The following is a 17,304-nucleotide window of genomic DNA, read 5'->3' on the forward strand; positions in this document are numbered from 1 at the left end:
GAAGAAGCTCCCAGCCAGCACAGGGGTGGAGAGGAAGGAGACACAGCCACTCTTGTACTCATCACGTCTTCCCTGGGTGCCCACTAAAGGCCCAGCCCTGTGTCAGGACAGGGAAGACTCTAGATGGTGTCATCAGCAGAGGTGGCAGCGGTCCACCCCCTTGCCTTGCTGAGGGACAGACACTTCTTTTTATTTCCTGCTGAGCACTCCTCATTCTGCCTGCCAGCTGTCTTGGGGGAGGCAGGGGGAGGCAGGCTGCAGGGAGGGGAGAGGTCATCACACTGGCCTGTAGGAGAGAAGGTCAGGAAAATGGGGAAGGGTTTTGTGCTGGACTCAGCAGTGAAAGTACATGGAAGATGCTCACACACAGTAGGTGCTCAGGGGCTGGGGGTCCTCATGACCTCTGTGAATGAGGTTATCAGCATTCCAAGGCAAGCTGAGCCTGGTGGAGGGTGTGGCTCAGCCCCGGTGTGGGGGCAGGGGAGGCTTCTACAGATGGGGTCAGAAAACGCTTCTAAACAGGGAACTTGTCCCTAAACACTTTCCTTCCTGTTTGTATGTCTCGTCCTCTGCCTCATTGAAGAGGCTTGGGACATTAAGGGGACAAATGTGAGCACAGGTCTTGAGCTGGCAGGGACCGGCTGCCCCTGTAGGGCTGGGGCACTGGTGAAGGCTGATTCTGCAGCTGCACTTGCCAGGATATCTTAGTGCAGCCTCCTCAGACCCTGATATGCTGCAGATCACCTTGGTGAGATGCTGGTTCTGATTCTTCTGAGGCCAGGCCTGAGAGTGTGCATTTCTACCAAGACCCCAAAAGATAGTGATGCTGCTGGTAATGCTGCGGACCACACTTCGAGAAAAAGGGCAGCAGAGCATGTCCCCACCTAAATGCACTTGGGCACTCACTATTCACAACACCTTGTAATGCCAGCACTGCCCAGGGCTTTCCTCGTCCACCAGAGTCTGCTCACCTTGGACCTGGGAGGCAGGAAGTACCAGCACAGCCTGTAGCCAGGGAGTGGTGGGCAACTGAGTCCTTGGTGAGTGGAGCCTCAGCTGCCCACGGCAGCAGTGGCGTCAATTTCTTACCAGCCTCCCTGCCTCCTCTACAACTGTTCCTGGAGAAATTGGTCACTTCTAGACCCTCTAAGCAGAGGGGAGCCTATCAGGGGCTCAGAGACCACACTTAGAAACCAGCAAAAACCAGGGGAAGCCCTGGAGAACCTGGGAGCAAGAATGCAGTCACCACCGGCTAGGGAGGGCACCACTGCCCCTTCCTCACCCTCCCTCTGTCTTCATGCCTGTGTCAAGGGTCCCCGCCCAACCTCCAGAGGGTGAATGTCTAGGATATCCAGTGGGGCTGTGAGGGTGGAGCCTGGGCCCTACAAGAGGACCCAGTAGGGAAATTGCCTTTAAATAGGAAGCTAGAAAATGTTCACTGCACCATGTCCAGAACCAAATATAAAGGGATCAGGTTGTAGGGTTTGAAAGGACATTGCTGATGAAAGTGCTGAGTAGGAACTGGCTCAAAAGATATAGTCCCAGTGGCCAGCTCCACTGGGTGAGTGCACAGCATCCTCCGTGGCCTCTGGAAGGAGGATGTGGTCTGGAAACGCCTGGAGGACTGTGTCCTCAGCATCCCTAAGTCCCTTTAGGTCCATTAGTATTTGAAGGAATTGTCCCTACCCAGTCGATAAACAAAGTAATTTTCCTTTCGATTGCTCTAGGAAACTTCCTTTCCCATCCTGAGGACTTAAATTTAGTAACTGTACATCCTACAAAGAAACAGTCAGAAAATCGCCCCGGGCACAAATGGGCTCTAAATTATCGTTCCTTTAAGTCACAGTTATTCCTGGCTTCCTCTTGCCTGCCCTGAAGAAAGGCCGGGATCAGTGGGACTGGCATGCCGTGGGGATGGGAGAGGCCGGACAGGCAGAACGCTCAATTCTTTTGCTCCAGATCTTATCATCCTTCCCCAGACTTAGGAAGTGCTGTAATTTATTGGAAAAGAGGAAGAGCCCTGAGATCAACTGACTGGGTCTCTGTGAGGGCAATACTCTGCCTTTGGGGAAAAGAACAGAAGTTGAACTTGGCCTCACCTTAGAGGCTTAGGTAGCAACTGAGATTTCTTTAAGGACTCTAGTCTCCAGGTTTGACTTTTCCTGTGTTTTAGTCAAGGCCCATTTCATGGTCAGGAAGAGAGCTGTTCAAGTGAGCTCAAGTAAAGGAACCTAAGAAGGGACTTTATATAGGGCCAGCCTTGGAGAGCTGTAGGAAGAAGGCAGAAGTGGTTTCCAGGCCCTGCGAGGCCCCCGCACCATGCCCTGGGCACCTGCTCTCTGGTGTGTTCTATGTTAGTTCATAATTTGTATCAAATTTGCTGGGGTCCACTCACTGTTATAATCAGGAGCAAGGAGCCCACCTGAATCCCTGTGCACTTGATCTGATGGTGGGGAGTGTCAAATGGTACCAATGTGTCTGTCTAGACACCAGAAGCTGTGGATGGGGCAGGGCTTCTGGAAGGCAGGGTGGACACAGTGATGATACAGATGTTTCCAGGGTAGGCTCTCACTCCTGGAAATGGATATCAATGAAGAGTCGCCATCACTGCTTTGTACCTGCTGTCAAGACATCTCTAGGCATCAACCGAGACTGCTGTATCCCCATCCACCAAGACTTGTGTAAAAGACAAACACTAGAGTTCCATCCTAGAACCTCACAGGATGGAATCCAAAAATTAACATTTATAACAAGCCTCCACTTAGATGCTCCTTATGTGAAAAGTCCAAAAATCCTTGCTCAGCTCTTTTGAAGGGCCTGCCGATGACAATGTTTCCTTTCCTATCTTGGCAAGTTAACTCAGCCCTCCCTGGCTTCAGAAAGTCAGATCCAGCACAATCTGACTTCTCCCTCTGTCACTTGGTAGAGTGCTTTTGTTGTGTTTTTCCTTTAGGAGGCATAACGACTTGAGAGCTGATGGTTGCTTGGGATGGATTTCAGGAGGCTGCTGAATCCCCAGAGGCCGGACCAGGCCAGAGCAATTGGAATAGGCCATCCCCGTTAGATAATTATTTTTAAGATTGTCCATCCAGCTAGCCCGAGGCTGGCCATGGGACATACAGGCATGAGGCTGAAGGACTTAACCAGTGTTGAAATTCCAAAGTCTGCATTGCCATCCTCGGTGATATTGACAACTTATGAGACAGTCTCCCTTTTCTCTGCAATAGGTGTGCGCCTCGACCGAGTGCGTGGAGGTCGCCAGAAATACAAGCGTAGGCTGGACTCGGAGAGCAGCCCTTATCTGAGCTTGCAGATTTCTCCACCCGCTAAAAAGCCATGTGAGTACCAGGGCAGTCTGTGCCTCTTTTGCCAGCGTCATATCTGGAACATCTGCCATCCCTTGGAGAAGTGCCATCTTTCCACTGCTGAGGCATGGGACAACGTGGATGTTGGGTAGGTGACATCAGTGCCTGGCATTGGTGTCAGCTAGTTCAGGCCTCCTTCAGAAGGCCTTTCCATAGAGGACAGCATGTGCACACAGAATGCTCCTCCAAATGAAGCTTGGGCCCGAGCAGCCACGGGCTCCAACATCCAGAACATGCCCACCTCGCCTCGCACCCAAAGTTGCTGTGCGGGCTCCTTTGGGAGAATTCATCAGGCAGCTTCCCATGGAGGGGTATTTCTCAGCTGCCCAAAGGCCACTGCCAGCAACATTGTGGAGTCAGAATGGGAAGGGAGAGGCTCTCAGGAGCCTGACTTCTTCCTGACCCATCTGAGATTCCATCCCGACCCTTTTCCTCTTTCCCAGGTCTTTACCTTTCCCTCTTTGGTTGTTGCAGTGGCCAAGATTGTCTCCTATCTACTGGTGGCCGAGCCAGACAAGCTCTATGCCATGCCTCCTCCCGGCATGCCTGAGGGGGACATCAAGGCCCTGACCACTCTCTGTGACCTGGCAGACCGGGAGCTCGTGGTCATCATTGGCTGGGCCAAGCACATCCCAGGTGAGCATGGGGGGTCAGGGAGGTTACTCTCAACCAGTGTCCCCGTGGCCTGCCCAGTGGTTGTGACTCTGTTCCTGGGAGCCTGGTCCCAGGATGCCTATGAAATCTGCCAAGCCCCTATTTCTCTAGGCCCCTGCTCTCCCCATGTGGGACTGGAGAGAGGGGGTGTTTAGTAGGACGAGTGATGTTTGTGTACTCTGGGGGCTCTTCAGGACCAGTCATCATTCTAGGGGGTGTTATGATTGCATCTACAATCAGCGTAATACTCAAAGAACAAATTCCTTGAACCCTTAAAGGACCAAAAAACACCACGGTTTTCTTGTAGGACTTACTGGAATGTTGCTGGACAACAACACAAAAGAGGGATTGATGCTTTTCCTATTCGAGGCAGGCAGAGTGGAGCAGTTAAGAGCATGTGCTTGGGAAGCGGATCAGGATTCCAATTCTGGGCCTGCAGCTTATTAGCTGAGTAACCCTGGTGGGCCACCTGACCCCTCCATAAAATGAGGGTACAGGAGCACAGCTCTGCGGGCTCTGATGTGAGAATGGAATGCAGTGCATGTGTGAAGCATCCAGCACAGTGCCAGGCCAAGCTAGCATCAGCTACACGATCAGTCTTGCCATTTTCCTGAGCTCTTGGGGAGCCCTGTCTCCTGATTTGGATTCTGTAATTTTAAGGGCATTCTGTACAGAAAGTACACATGATGTGTCTCAGGACTTCTCTTCACTGCTTGGGGACTCACACCCCACTTTAAGCCTCTCTCAGTCTAGGTAAATGGTCAGAGCTGATCTTTTGCTTTTGTAGACCCCAGCACCCTCATATCCTCCAGTACACACCTTTAGGGGGCCATTCTCAGTGCAGGTACTCCACAGCTCCTTTCAGGCTCTAACAACTTGGCTCATGTTAGAAACATCCTGTTTTCCTCTGATAGTGACCCACCATGGACTCTAACTATGTGACATGGGACACTTTAGCTTTTGGTCTATAGACCCTTTTTCATTTGTTGTCATAGCTCTGAAAGACAAATACAGCATGCATGGTGATAGCAAAGGTGTTCTAGACTTTAGATGGCAAGGCCCACAGTCAATCAAAGTGAATTAGAAAGTCCTGTGTGAGATTGTGCACGCTCACCCCACAAGAAGGAGCATTCTTGTGGACAGGGCCACACAGAGAGATGAGACTCCTTAAGGGGGCACTGGCTGTCACCTGTCTAGTAGGAAACCTACAATTCCCTTTCCTGGGATTCCCTGATGGCCCGCAGGCATTCTGACTCAGGGATGGGCTCTCCAGGGATCTGGGCTGGTGTGCCCTTGTTAAGGAGCTCAGCCTTTTGGAGATTACACACTCAGTAGTTTTTGAATCTGCCCAGTGCTGGTTCAGCACAGATGTGGGGTCAGGCCACTGCTTAAGACACCTCAGCCTGGATTGCTCCACTAACCCAGGGCCAAATTGGGTACAACTACCCCTGCCCCCACTGCCACACTCTTTCTCTAGGGTGAACAGATACTGTACCCTGGCAGTGGCTCAGGAGTGGCGCCTGGCGGTCCCTAGGGTCACTGCTTCCTTATTCCACCACCTACCCCTGCAAAACCTCAGAGGGAGTGGAGAGGACCTGAAGATGCTATCTCCCCTGCACCCACTTTTCTCTGTGCCTTTCTACCTCCCAGCTCCATCTCCCATCTGGGCCCAGGCAAGAGGGCGAGGGGGGGGAGCAGAGTGGTTGCTGGGGGCATAGACTTTGGAATCAGGCAGCCTGGGCTCTGCTCCCAGCTCTATCCTTACTGGAGAATTTTTCTGAGCTTCAATGTTCTTGCCTGTAAAATGAGAATCACAATAGAACCTCCATCATGGGATTGCCAGGAGGACACAGCACACTCTCCGGGCACTAGATAAATAGCAGAGACTCTCCATGGCTATGGTTGCTAATAGTAATAAAAGCCTCCTTTCATATCTTCATTTCTCCTTGTCCAAAGGTGAATTCTTTTTGGTTAAACAACAAAATAAAAATAGGGGCTCAGTTGTCCATGTCTCAAATATTAATTTACCTATTTGGTATAAATCTGTATGCTGAATTATTTGGGCCTGACCTTCTTGTGTTTAAGCTAACATTAATTAGTGGAGTCCCTTGCCACTTCATGTAAACCTCATATTAAGGGTAACACCACATCAAGTGCCCGGTATTTTTAAACTAATCAACTTAATCGCATCTCAGATTAGGTGGAAAACGCATCTGGAGGCAAGCTCTCTAGTCCTTAGAGCACTGTTTTCAAGCTTTTTTATCTCATGGCCCACTCAAGCCCATAGTTAAACTTCCACAGCACACTTAAATTATGTTGGTCAAAAAAAGAGTAAAACAAAAGGAATATACTTACTGGGCTTTGACTTCTTTTGAAAATAAATTAATGATCTTGGGCAGTGCCTGTGGCTCAAAGGAGTGGAGCACTGGCCCCATATGCTGGAGGTGGCGGGTTCGAACCCAGCCCAGGGCAAAAACTGCAAAATAAGAAAAATAATAAAATAAATAAATAAATGATCTTTACAAATTTTCCAGACACACCTAAGATGCTCTCACAGCACACTGGTTGAAAATCACTGTCTGATAGGAAGAGAGAGGGAAAAAAAGGAAGAGAAAGGGAGAGAGAGAGAGAGACCCAGGCCACTGCTCTTAATCCAGGGACTGCGTCTCAAGCTTCAGTGCCTTCCAGCCCTGGGTCCGCAGCCTGGCACACAGAGGCCATTTCGCACTTGCCTTTGCCCACTTGGATTGAGCATTCACTGTATGTGAGGTCTCCTGCTAGGATTTGTGGCTGACACAAAAAAATTAATTTCTGCCCCAAGGACCCCATTTGGAACAAGGCTCAATTCCCTCAGAGCCCCAGCCGTTGTTCAAATCAGTCTGATGTCACCCTACCCTAAATGCAGGTTTTTGCTGTAGTTGAATTTTCTAAGTATTGGGTTGCCTAGGGGGCAGGCCCAGGGCCTTAGAGTGCCCACTTCTTAGTCCCTGGGAGCAAGAGATGAGAGGAAGAGCCCACAGCCTCTGATGCAGGGGCATCCAATGATGAATCACTGCCTCGAAACTCCCATATCCTGCCCCAGCCTGGAGAGTCTGTGTAGGGAGTCCCCACCACCCTGCCCTGCCCAGGCTGCCATGTGCAGGGCGTCCCAGAGGCCTCCTCACCAAGGTCCCTTGGCAGCCCTGCTCCCAGGTAGCCTCCGTCTGGCTCGATGAAATATGAGCTGCCGAGTGACAGCAGCTGTGTCTGAAGTGGCCCCAGATCCTATAATTACATCTCCCTTTATTACCTCTGCTAATGGCCCTCCAGGTCGACAGAAACGATCATAAATTAACAGATTATGAACTCCACTTGCCACAAATTATGTGCTTCTTTTTTTTTTCTTTTTTTTAATTCTAAGAGCTCATGGTGCCAAATCACGGGGTGGGGGGTGGGGGCTTGGGAAGAGCTGGAATGTTATTAGATCAGCTGGTGCAGATAAAGCAATTTTCCTGGTGGAAAGCTGGGAGCCAAGGGTGCTGGGCAGCGTGGGTGGGCAGGCCTGAGCCTCGAGGGGGCAGTGCCACCTGGGAGAGCCCTACACCCAAGGGACACAGGTTGGGCCAGCCCAGCCCCTCCCAGCAGCCCTCCTCCAGGGGCCTCTCTGTCCCAGAATTGCTAATTACTCGATGGAGGAGACCCAGCCACAGGAGTGGAGGGTACTTTACTGGGAGGGTAGCGAGGAGCACTTGAACTCCTTTGTATGGGTTTTAAATTAAAAAAAAATTGTGCTTCTAGTAAAGATGTCATATATGACATGGTAGAAATTAGAGTTCCAAACCCCAGATCCTGAGCTTCCTTCTGGGAATTCCTGGGCACCAATAACCACTCTGTGTATGTATGGGGGGGCAGTGGATCCCACTCACAGGGTCACACCCTAACCTTGTTTTACACCTGCTTTTTCCGTTTAATTATATAAAATAACAGCATTTACCACGCACCCAGAAGGGTTCTAAGTGATCCGCACATCAGTTTGTTTAATCCAAACTACGCCACATGCTAAGTGCTGTTATTATTTCGATTTTACAAATGAGGAAACTGGGGCACTGAACGCTGGGCTTGCCCAGGGTCACAGGCAGAGAGCAACTCTGACTGGAGCCCCCACTCTTCTGTCCCCAGGGCCTAGTCCAGGCCTGGCACTTAGTAGGTGCGCCATAAGTCTGTGCTGAATGACTCCGAGGACAGAAATATGATAGTAACATCCTTCTAATGACGATGCCTGTGTGATTAGCTCGCAGGGGACCTTGCTTTTGCATGTTCAGAAGCCTGGCTCTTACCTCACCCTCCCTCTGTGCCACTTTCCAATTCAGTTGTCTATTAATTTCACCCCTGTTCCTCTCCTCCATCTCCCCCACCCCTCAGCCCCCCATCTGTCTGTGTTCAGATCCTCCCCACCCCATACACACTCCCATGTGTCGGCTGATTGGTATCTGTTAATTAATGTTGCCCAAGGCCTCTCTCCTACTCAGAGGCCTGATAAGGGAAATTGGATGTCCATTTCTATCTATCTCTTATTACCTCCCGGCTCCCTGGGCCACCACAGGCAGCCACACACCCTCTCTCACACTGGGGATCTGGACAACCACACACACACACTGACCCCTCTGTTGCAGCCTCTCCCCTGAGCAGGTGCATCAATCAAAGCTCACTGTGTTGGTCAGTGTAATTGTCCCCACTCTTTTGTTGATCACTCCCAGATCCCAGAAGCCAGGTGGTGATCCAAGGCCTAGGGTTTGCAGATCAGGCCTGGGAACCATGATGATTCAACTTGGAGAATGCTCACAGGGTAAGGGCAGCTGAGTGGGTGTCCTCAGCCCAAAGAGTGCCCCCTGAGGTTCAATAGCCATGTACTGGGTGGCAGATGGCTAGAGACATGGGCAAGTAGAGACAGAAGACAACAGATGACAGGTGGGATAGACCACACAAGTCCAAAGTGATAGGCTCAGGACCACCCAGGCCTCCAGGGAAGTCCAAAGCAGAGAAAAGAGTAATGCCACGGGCTGGGCACATTGGCACATGCCTGTCATCCCAGCACTCTGGGACGCCAAGCAGGAGGTTCACTTGAGCCAGAAGTTTGAGGCTGCAGTGAGCTATGATGATGCCAGTGCCCTCCTGCCCAGGCAACAGAGTGAGACTCCAACTCAAAACAAAAGAGAGAGAGAGAGAGAGATGCCAATATTTACAAACAACATTAATTATTCTTGTTACAATAATAGTGACCACAACTGGCACCAGCACCTTAGCTAAGGCATGTTATAATTCACTTTGCCTAATTTTAAGTGCATATAAAATGCAATTCCAGTGTATTGTCCTCATTTTGCAGATGACTTTGACCTCATCATTAATGCTCAGTGACTATTTTGCATGCTCTGTACTCATGACTCATTCAGACCTCACGGGGACTCTCTGAAGCAGGCACTATTATCACTCCCATTCCATAGATGAGGAAGCTAGGTTTGGAGGAGCAGCCTGGCTTTCACAAGGGCAGCCCACTGCTAGTAAACAGGGAGTCAGGATTCAACCAGGCAACCTTCAGAGCACCTTGGACGAGACAGTGTTGCAGTTCTGGATCCTTCTCCAGTCCTTTTCTCTGCAGTCCTCCTCTCACTAGCAGGGAGGGGGAAACACTCATGATTCCAGGCTCCCAGAACAAGACTGCTGGGTTGTGGTTAAGTGGAGAGTAATGAGGGGAGCAAAGGTACTGTGACCCCTGGGAGGCTGTTGCTCTCTTAGCAGCCCTAGGCCGTGTGGCTTTGAACAGCTGAGTCCCCATTCCTGGTTGCTCTATGGGTCTCTATGCAGCTGAGGCTGTATAGAATGAGGTGTCCTTTAAAACACCAAAGCCTCTTGTGGCTTGCATGGAGAGAGTCCTGGAAACTCCCCAGAGTGGAAGGGACCCTATACTGCCGCCTCCTGACTACTGTGAATTCAGTAACAAAGTACAAATGCATTTAATTAATCAAAAATCCTCTACAGACATTTGAAAAATACCATAGAATGAATGATAATGATGATAACAACTGTCAACATTGACTGAGTTCTTATTATGTAAGTCTTTTCCGTGAATTCCAAGTCTGACTCACCCACCGAGGGAAGGACAATGAGTCTCTGCAGCTACCCACAGAGCCCAACCCCCACCCCAAGCAGGATCTAGAGGTGCCAAGGACACTGTCCTCTACATGCCCCATGCACCCTCCTGATGGCTGCTGCTCTCTGGCCCCTCTTCCCGCAGGCTTCTCAAACCTCTCGCTGGGGGACCAGATGAGCCTGCTGCAGAGCGCCTGGATGGAGATTCTTATCCTGGGCATTGTGTACCGCTCGCTGCCCTATGACGACAAGCTGGTGTACGCTGAGGATTACATCATGGATGAGGAGCACTCCCGCCTGGCGGGGCTGCTGGAGCTGTACCGCGCCATCTTGCAGTTGGTGCGCAGGTACAAGAAGCTCAAGGTGGAGAAGGAGGAATTTGTGACGCTCAAAGCCCTGGCCCTCGCCAACTCTGGTAAGGGCAGCTCTGGTACCTGGGCTGTGGGGAGCTTCACGTGGTCTGCCGGGGCCTGGCAAGCAGTGAGGGTTGTGATGGGTGGAAGTGACAAAAAGACAAGAAAGACTTTTGCCACCAAAGATTGAGCAAGGGGTGGCCTGGAGTTAAAAAGATGGTGATTGGCCAGACATAGTGGTTCATACCTGTAATCTCAGCACTTAGGGAGGCTGAGTTGGGAGGATAACTTGAGCCCGGGAGTTTAAGGTTGCAGTAAGCTATTATCACATCACTGCACTCTAGCCAGGGTGACAGAGCAAGACCCTATCTCAAAAAAATTTTTTAAAAGACGGTGATGAAGGCTAGCATTGGCTGGATATTTCCTAAACCTTTGAAATCCAGACCAGGATGCTGGTAAAGGACGCAGATCCTGGAGCCAGTTTGCTAAGGGCCAAATCTTGCTTCTACCACTTGCATGAGCGGCTTCACTCTTGTGCTCAGTCCCGTCATCAGTGAAGAAGGGGCTGTCAACAATCCCTATTCCACAAGCTTACCACGTGCCTGGCACATCAGTGGTCAACTTAACTTAGCTATGAATTTATTTAGTTTTTACAAACACGCCTACGAATAAAGTTCTTACGGTTTTAACTACATTTTACAGATGTGGAAACAGGCCTGGAAAAGTGAAGAAAATTCTCCAGGGTCACACAGTTGAAAACCGTCAGAGTTAGGAGTTAAAACAAGGTTGTCTGATTCCAAGATCAACCTGAACTTACTTAATCCTCCCAGAATCTTTCGTCTAAATTGTCCAAGGACAAGAGAGTGAAACCTTCCTCCCTGAGAGGTTTAGTCTAGTGGTAAAAAGGAGGACTGTCCTTTTCTTTAGCATCTCCCAACTTGCCAAATTGTCTGGAGAGAGGGGCTGGGCATTGGGTACTGCCGATGAGTGAACTTGAATGTAATCAATACCCACACTTGGAGAGTGATACACAGGGTACTGTGTTGGGATCTGCGGGGGTGCAAGAGGAGGAGACATATAGGGGCCCTGCTCTACAGAGAGCATTTGTCAGAAATCACACACAGAGTTCTACTGCAGAGCAAGGTATGGCAAAGTTAATTGCTCAGGTCTAGGTCAGATGGACCCAAGTTTAAATTCTAGCTCTGACGCTTACTAGCAGTGTGACCTCCGGGAACTCAGTGTCCTTGTGTGTTCAGTGGGGACATTCCAAACGCCTCTTTTGTGAGTGTTAAAGATTGACCAAAAGTAAACTGCTTATCCCAGTGCCTACCCCAGAGAAAATATTCAATACATATTAATTTATTATCATCATTACCAATGTTAGAGGAAACAAAATGTCATTAGCGTATGGAAGATGGAGACAGTACTCACAGGATAATCAACTGGCTTTGTTTGATACTCTGCTGCTTCTGCTGAAAGTCCCACTTCCCAGGAGACCCCCTCCATTCCTGGTAAACTGGAACAGTTGGTCACCCTAATGTATGGCTTCATGGCGAGTGTAGGCAGTGCTGTTGAGACTCCCTCTTTACCAGGTCACTTTGCCCAGCGCATCCCTCTCCCAGCCACTGACTGCCCCCTTCTCCAGACTCACACCCTGCCTTCCCCGGGGGATTATATGCCTGCCCACCCCCAGCAGCAGCCACACAGGGGCAAGCTGAAGCCGGCCTCCTCCCTGCCCTGCCATCTCCTTCCTGCCCTTCCCGCCTCCCCACCCCCTTTAGCACACACACTCCATAAAATCCTGTACCTAACCTGGTCTAAGCCCCTGACCTCAGACAGAGAAGGAAGCACTTTTTTTTAATTCAAATTCTTTCCATTAATACTAAATGAATACAAAGAGCAATTAAAATTTCACATACTTCTATCCAGATTATTTATGCTTTAAATTCCAAAGTTGTGACATATTCTTTGTTGAAGAATGCTAATGTTTTTTTAAGTATCATTTTCGATGTACAAAACAACTGAGCAGATAGATAGTACATGGAGTTCCATATTCCCACCCCACCCGTGTGCTCCCACCCCCAGCCGAGGTTCCCCGATCATTACCATCTTGCGTTAGTGTGGTAATTCGTTATAATTAGTAAGCCAATACTGATACATTATTCTTAACCAAAGTCCATGGTTTCCATTAGGGATCACTGTGTTGTACCATTCTGTGGGTTTTGACAAATCCACGTGACATGTCTCCAGCATGACCTTCATCCAGAGTTGCTTCACGCCCCGTGCTTTACATGTGCAGAGGGAAGCATTTGAACCAGCCTCTGCACAGGGCCTGGGGTTCTGATGGACAGAGGAAGCAGTGGGTGCAAAGCCAGGTGCGGGAAGGCCAGCTAGGCCTGGGAGGTGGCGTGCTCACTTCCGGGCTCTCCTGACTAATTAGTTCATGGCGGGCATGCACCACTCAAGCTTGCCCATTTGGGGAGAAGTGTGTGAAGAGATAGGAGGCTGCTTGTCAGTCTACTCCCCCCTTGCCCCTCAAGATCAAACTGCATCCAGCTTTCATCTTCCCATCCCTGACCACACGCACACACACATGCATACAGGCACACACACACATACACACACACACACCTGAGAACCCAGGGTGGTTTGGTGGCATCAGCCCAACAGGAGCTTCTGCTGACATCAAGGTTCGCCTGAGTACACACTTTGTCATGTGGGCTGTGATTCTAAGAACCCAGACTTCTCGCCCCATCTAGAAGACTATCCTATGGTTTATGCATGGATATGAGAAGCTCAGGTGGAGAAGGAGGAGTTTGTGATGCTCAAGGCCCTACCTGGCCCCTAAGAGAGACCACACACAGCCTATTTCAGACAGCCTTGGGCCTGGGTGGGTAGGAGAGGGGTGAAGCCCCAGGCCCCAGGCTGGCTGGTAGACACTCAGGAAACAGGCTGGCCCATCCTTCCCAACCCCCAGAGTAACTGTTTACAGAGGTGCTTTCCAAGAGCCTGTGATGCAGGGCCAGTGTTGAAATGTTTTAAAATGTTCAATCCATCATAGACTGAACATTTTGTAAAATACAAGAAATACATTATTAGAAAAATGAAATAGAAAACTGTATGTACAAAACACAAGCCCAATTTTAAAATGATCAGATACAATAGACGTAAATAAAAAGTATCTTGCCAAATTGCTCTAAGCATTTCTAAATGCTCACTTTCAATTTCTTTTTTCTTTTTCTTTTTCTTTTTTTTTTTTTTGAGACAGAGTCTCACTATGTTGTCCTCTTTAGAGTGCTATGGCATTGCAGCTCACAGCAACCTCAAACTCTTAGGCTTAAGGGATTCTCTTGTCTCAGCCTCCCAAGTAGCTAGGACTACAGGCGCCTGCCACAACACCTGACTATTTTTAGGTTGGAGTTGTCATTGTTGTTTAGCAGGCCCGAGCTGGATTCAAACCCACCAGCCTCAGTGTATATGGCTGGTGCCCTACTCACTGAGCTACAGGCTCTGAGCCTCACTTTCAACTTCTTATTCTTTTTCTTTTCTCTCTCCTTTCCTTTCTTTTCTCCCTTCCCCTTCCCCTTCCCTTCCCTTTCCTTTTCTTGACCAAGTCTCAGTCTATTGCCAAGGCTACAGTGCCATGGTGTCCACCTAGCTCAGAGCAACCTCAAACTCCTGGACTCCAGTGATCCTCCTGACTCAGCCTCTCAAGTAGCTGGGACTACAGGCACCTGCCACAATACCTGGCTAATTTTTCTATTTTTAGTAGAAATGGAAGTCTTGCTCTTGCTCAGGCTGGTCTTGAATTCCTACTTCAATCCTCCTGCCTTGGCCTCCCAGAGTTCTAGGATTACAGGCATGAGCCACCTCTCCCAGCCTATCACTCCCAGTTTCATATCCCAGGGCAGTAACAACCAGGGGGCAGATGGTAGCCAGTCTGTACACCACACTTTGAGCACTAGGGGTTTTAAGCATGTATTTCAGGGTCAGTCAGACCTGGGTTCAAATTCTGTCTCTGCTACCTACTTGCTGCATACCTAACCTCTCTGAGCTTCACTTTTTTCATCTGAAAAATACAGTAAATAACAGCTCATTGTGCAGAAAAGTAGGCCATCTTGCATGTAAGGCACTGGGCATGGAACTTGGCATGGAACCCTCCTAACTCGCGGTTTGGCTCTGCCAGGCATAGTGGGTGGCCTGGGGAAGAGGAGCTGGTTGGATGTAGCCTCTGTCCCCAGGAATGAACTTGACAAACTTGACCAGAAATAGAGCTAGTGATCCCTGGTGCAGGGTCCCTTGTGTAAAGGGCTCAGGGAGGGAAAAGTTGGTTGTTCTGAGCTGCAGAGGTGGAATGTGAGCTCAGTCTCAAAGCAAGGGTTGTGGCTCAGTAGGACAGGAACCAGGAGAGTAATCTTTTGTAGGGGAGCAATCAACTCAGAGCAGGAAATGGGAAAGGATAGGACAGTTTGAGGCCAGGGCTAGAGAAGCAGTTTGGGGTCTAACCAGAAGCTCAAGGGCTGCGGAGGGGTTGAATTGTAATAGGATCAGGACAGAGAGCCAGGAAGGGTGTGGTAGTGACCTACCCCAGCTTTGAGGAGGAAAATCACCCAGGCATGGCAGAAAGGGTATTGGCTGAGGGAGGGCCAGGGGCCAGGACACCATCAAGGGGGTCCTAGGGGCAGCCCCAAGGGCACCAGGTGTCATTGCTGAGGTTGAGTGGACAGGACAACTCACGTGTGGAATGTGAGGGTCCAGTAGCTTAGGGGGCTGGCACTGTGCAGCAGAGCCTGGTACATTGGAGGCTGTGTGTGGCCCCAAACCACAGCCCCTCGGAAGCCTGCTGGCTTATTCACCCTGCATCCCAGCTGTCCCCAAGGCTCCCTGACAGCAGAAAAAATTCATAGCCATTGATTTTGTAATTAACAGTTTATCAATGCCATCGATACAGACCTGCTGATGGATTGCAAAGAAATTAATCTTGCAATGTTATTTTATTTCATTTTTGGTCGAAGGCAGCTGCCAATTCTGGCCTCCTTGGGGAGGGTGAGGGAGGGTGAGAAGGTGGAGAGAGGGAGCTGGTGGCCATGGCTCAGTCTTGTGGGGACCAGCCATGGTTTGGGTGCATGCTCTGGGTGGCTGCGAGTGTAGGATGGAGCCATGCTTCATCTCCCAACTGGCAGTGAAGGAATCCCCACTGCCTTGATATCAAGGAGCAGAAAAATGTGGAAGAGACTTGAGTATGGGGCAGGAAGGCAGTGCCACCCTCCTGAGTCCCCACAATAATGGTAATAACAGCTGCTATTTACCAGGTGCTAAGTGCCTGGCAATGTGCTATTTCACCTGACCCTTACTGCTACTCTGTGAATATACACTGCTACTTTATAGTTGAGTGGGTCCCAGCTGTAACTCAGCTGTCAGCACGTGCCTCCCTGCCCTGCTGGGTTTAGGTAAATTTCATTTGAACGCCCCCATCCATGGCCTAAATTCAAAACCCTTCTCAAGATTTTAGAGAACTCTCAACAGCTCCCTCCATCACGAGCCTCATGCCCCCACCACAGGGCTCCCGGACACTGAGCTCAGTCCCCCTTTATCTGCATCTATATTCTGTGTTCTGTACCAGAATTTTGTTAACTTTGGCGACTGTGCAGAGACCTGAGGAGCTGGGGCCTGGTAGCAGTAATAGCAACAGTAGTGATGAGGGGGGCAGTAGTAGGGGGTGACACTACTTCCTAGGCAATTACTGTGACAAGCATTGTTCTAAACTCTTGACCTGAAATAGCTCCTGTACCTACTCTTGAGATAGGCATGGCCATTTCACCGTTTCATAAATGAGGAACAAGACGCCCAGAGAAGTTTAGTAACGTACCTAACGTCACACAGCTAGCTAGTAAGGGGCACAGGATTACAACTCCACCAGTCCAGCACCAGAGTCCACCTGGCACTTCCAGGGCATCCAGCAGGCCTGCCTGGGTTGGAGCCCTCTGGGGTCTCTCCTCTCACCTCTTGGTACCTCTGGAGAAATGTTCTGCATAGATGTGGCCTCCTCCCTGAACCTCTGGGACCTCAGACTGGCAGCTTAACCTTTTTGAGCCTTGGCTCACCTCACTCTGCCTGCCGGCCTCCCAGGCCCTTGGGCCTGGCACTCTCTGGCCAGGCCCACTCACGCTCGTCCTTGTGCCCACAGATTCCATGTACATTGAGGACCTGGAAGCCGTCCAGAAGCTGCAGGACCTGCTACACGAGGCGCTGCAGGACTACGAGCTGAGCCAGCGCCACGAGGAGCCGCGGAGGACGGGCAAGCTGCTGCTGACACTGCCCCTGCTGCGGCAGACGGCGGCCAAGGCCGTGCAGCACTTCTACAGCGTGAAACTGCAGGGCAAGGTGCCCATGCACAAACTCTTCCTGGAGATGCTGGAGGCCAAGGTCTGATGGCTCCGCACACGGACAGACGCCTGTCCACGGACAAATGGACAGACCCAGTCAGAGACCTCCACAGCCACCAGCCTCGAACTTCCACCCCTGTCCCAGAGGAAGTGGGTCCCAGCGCCCTGGCTGTGTGCAGACGCTGGGGTGCGGCGGGGTGGGGGACACGGATGGGAGGGCAGGGGCATGGGGCTCATCTGTAACCAGCTTTCTTTGGTATGTTTTTTCCTCTTCATGGGCAGTGCTGAGGCCTGGGCCGGGGCTGACTCCCCTTGAGACTAGAGACCACCGCAGTGAGTGCCCCTTCCTCACCAACAACCCAGAGGCTGCATGTACGTTTCCTGACCCCTGCCATCCCCTGGCCACACCTGGGGTGTTCT

At 50.5% G+C, this 17,304-nt stretch overlaps 1 protein-coding gene across 3 annotated transcripts in view; it reads left to right on the plus strand.

Annotated features, from left to right (window-relative positions):
- ESRRB (estrogen related receptor beta) overlaps positions 1 to 16,978 on the plus strand; it is a 105,576-nt gene extending 88,598 nt beyond the window's left edge. The window contains exons 4-7 of one of the 3 annotated variants that reach the window (XM_003786930.3): positions 3,228 to 3,338; positions 3,840 to 4,001; positions 10,291 to 10,560; positions 16,686 to 16,978. In XM_003786930.3, the coding sequence (XP_003786978.2) occupies positions 3,228 to 3,338; positions 3,840 to 4,001; positions 10,291 to 10,560; positions 16,686 to 16,930 (788 nt within the window). In that variant the 3' untranslated portion in view covers positions 16,931 to 16,978. Of the gene's footprint in view, positions 1 to 3,227; positions 3,354 to 3,839; positions 4,002 to 10,290; positions 10,561 to 16,685 lie in introns of all 3 variants that reach the window. The other 2 variants (XM_012803436.1, XM_012803435.1) reach the window with 2 other exon arrangements.
- The last annotated feature ends 326 nt before the right edge of the window (positions 16,979 to 17,304 follow it).

Source organism: Otolemur garnettii, unplaced genomic scaffold (assembly GCF_000181295.1).
Source record: "Otolemur garnettii isolate 467f Iridium unplaced genomic scaffold, OtoGar3 scaffold00020, whole genome shotgun sequence".
Taxonomy (NCBI): Eukaryota; Metazoa; Chordata; class Mammalia; order Primates; family Galagidae; genus Otolemur; species Otolemur garnettii.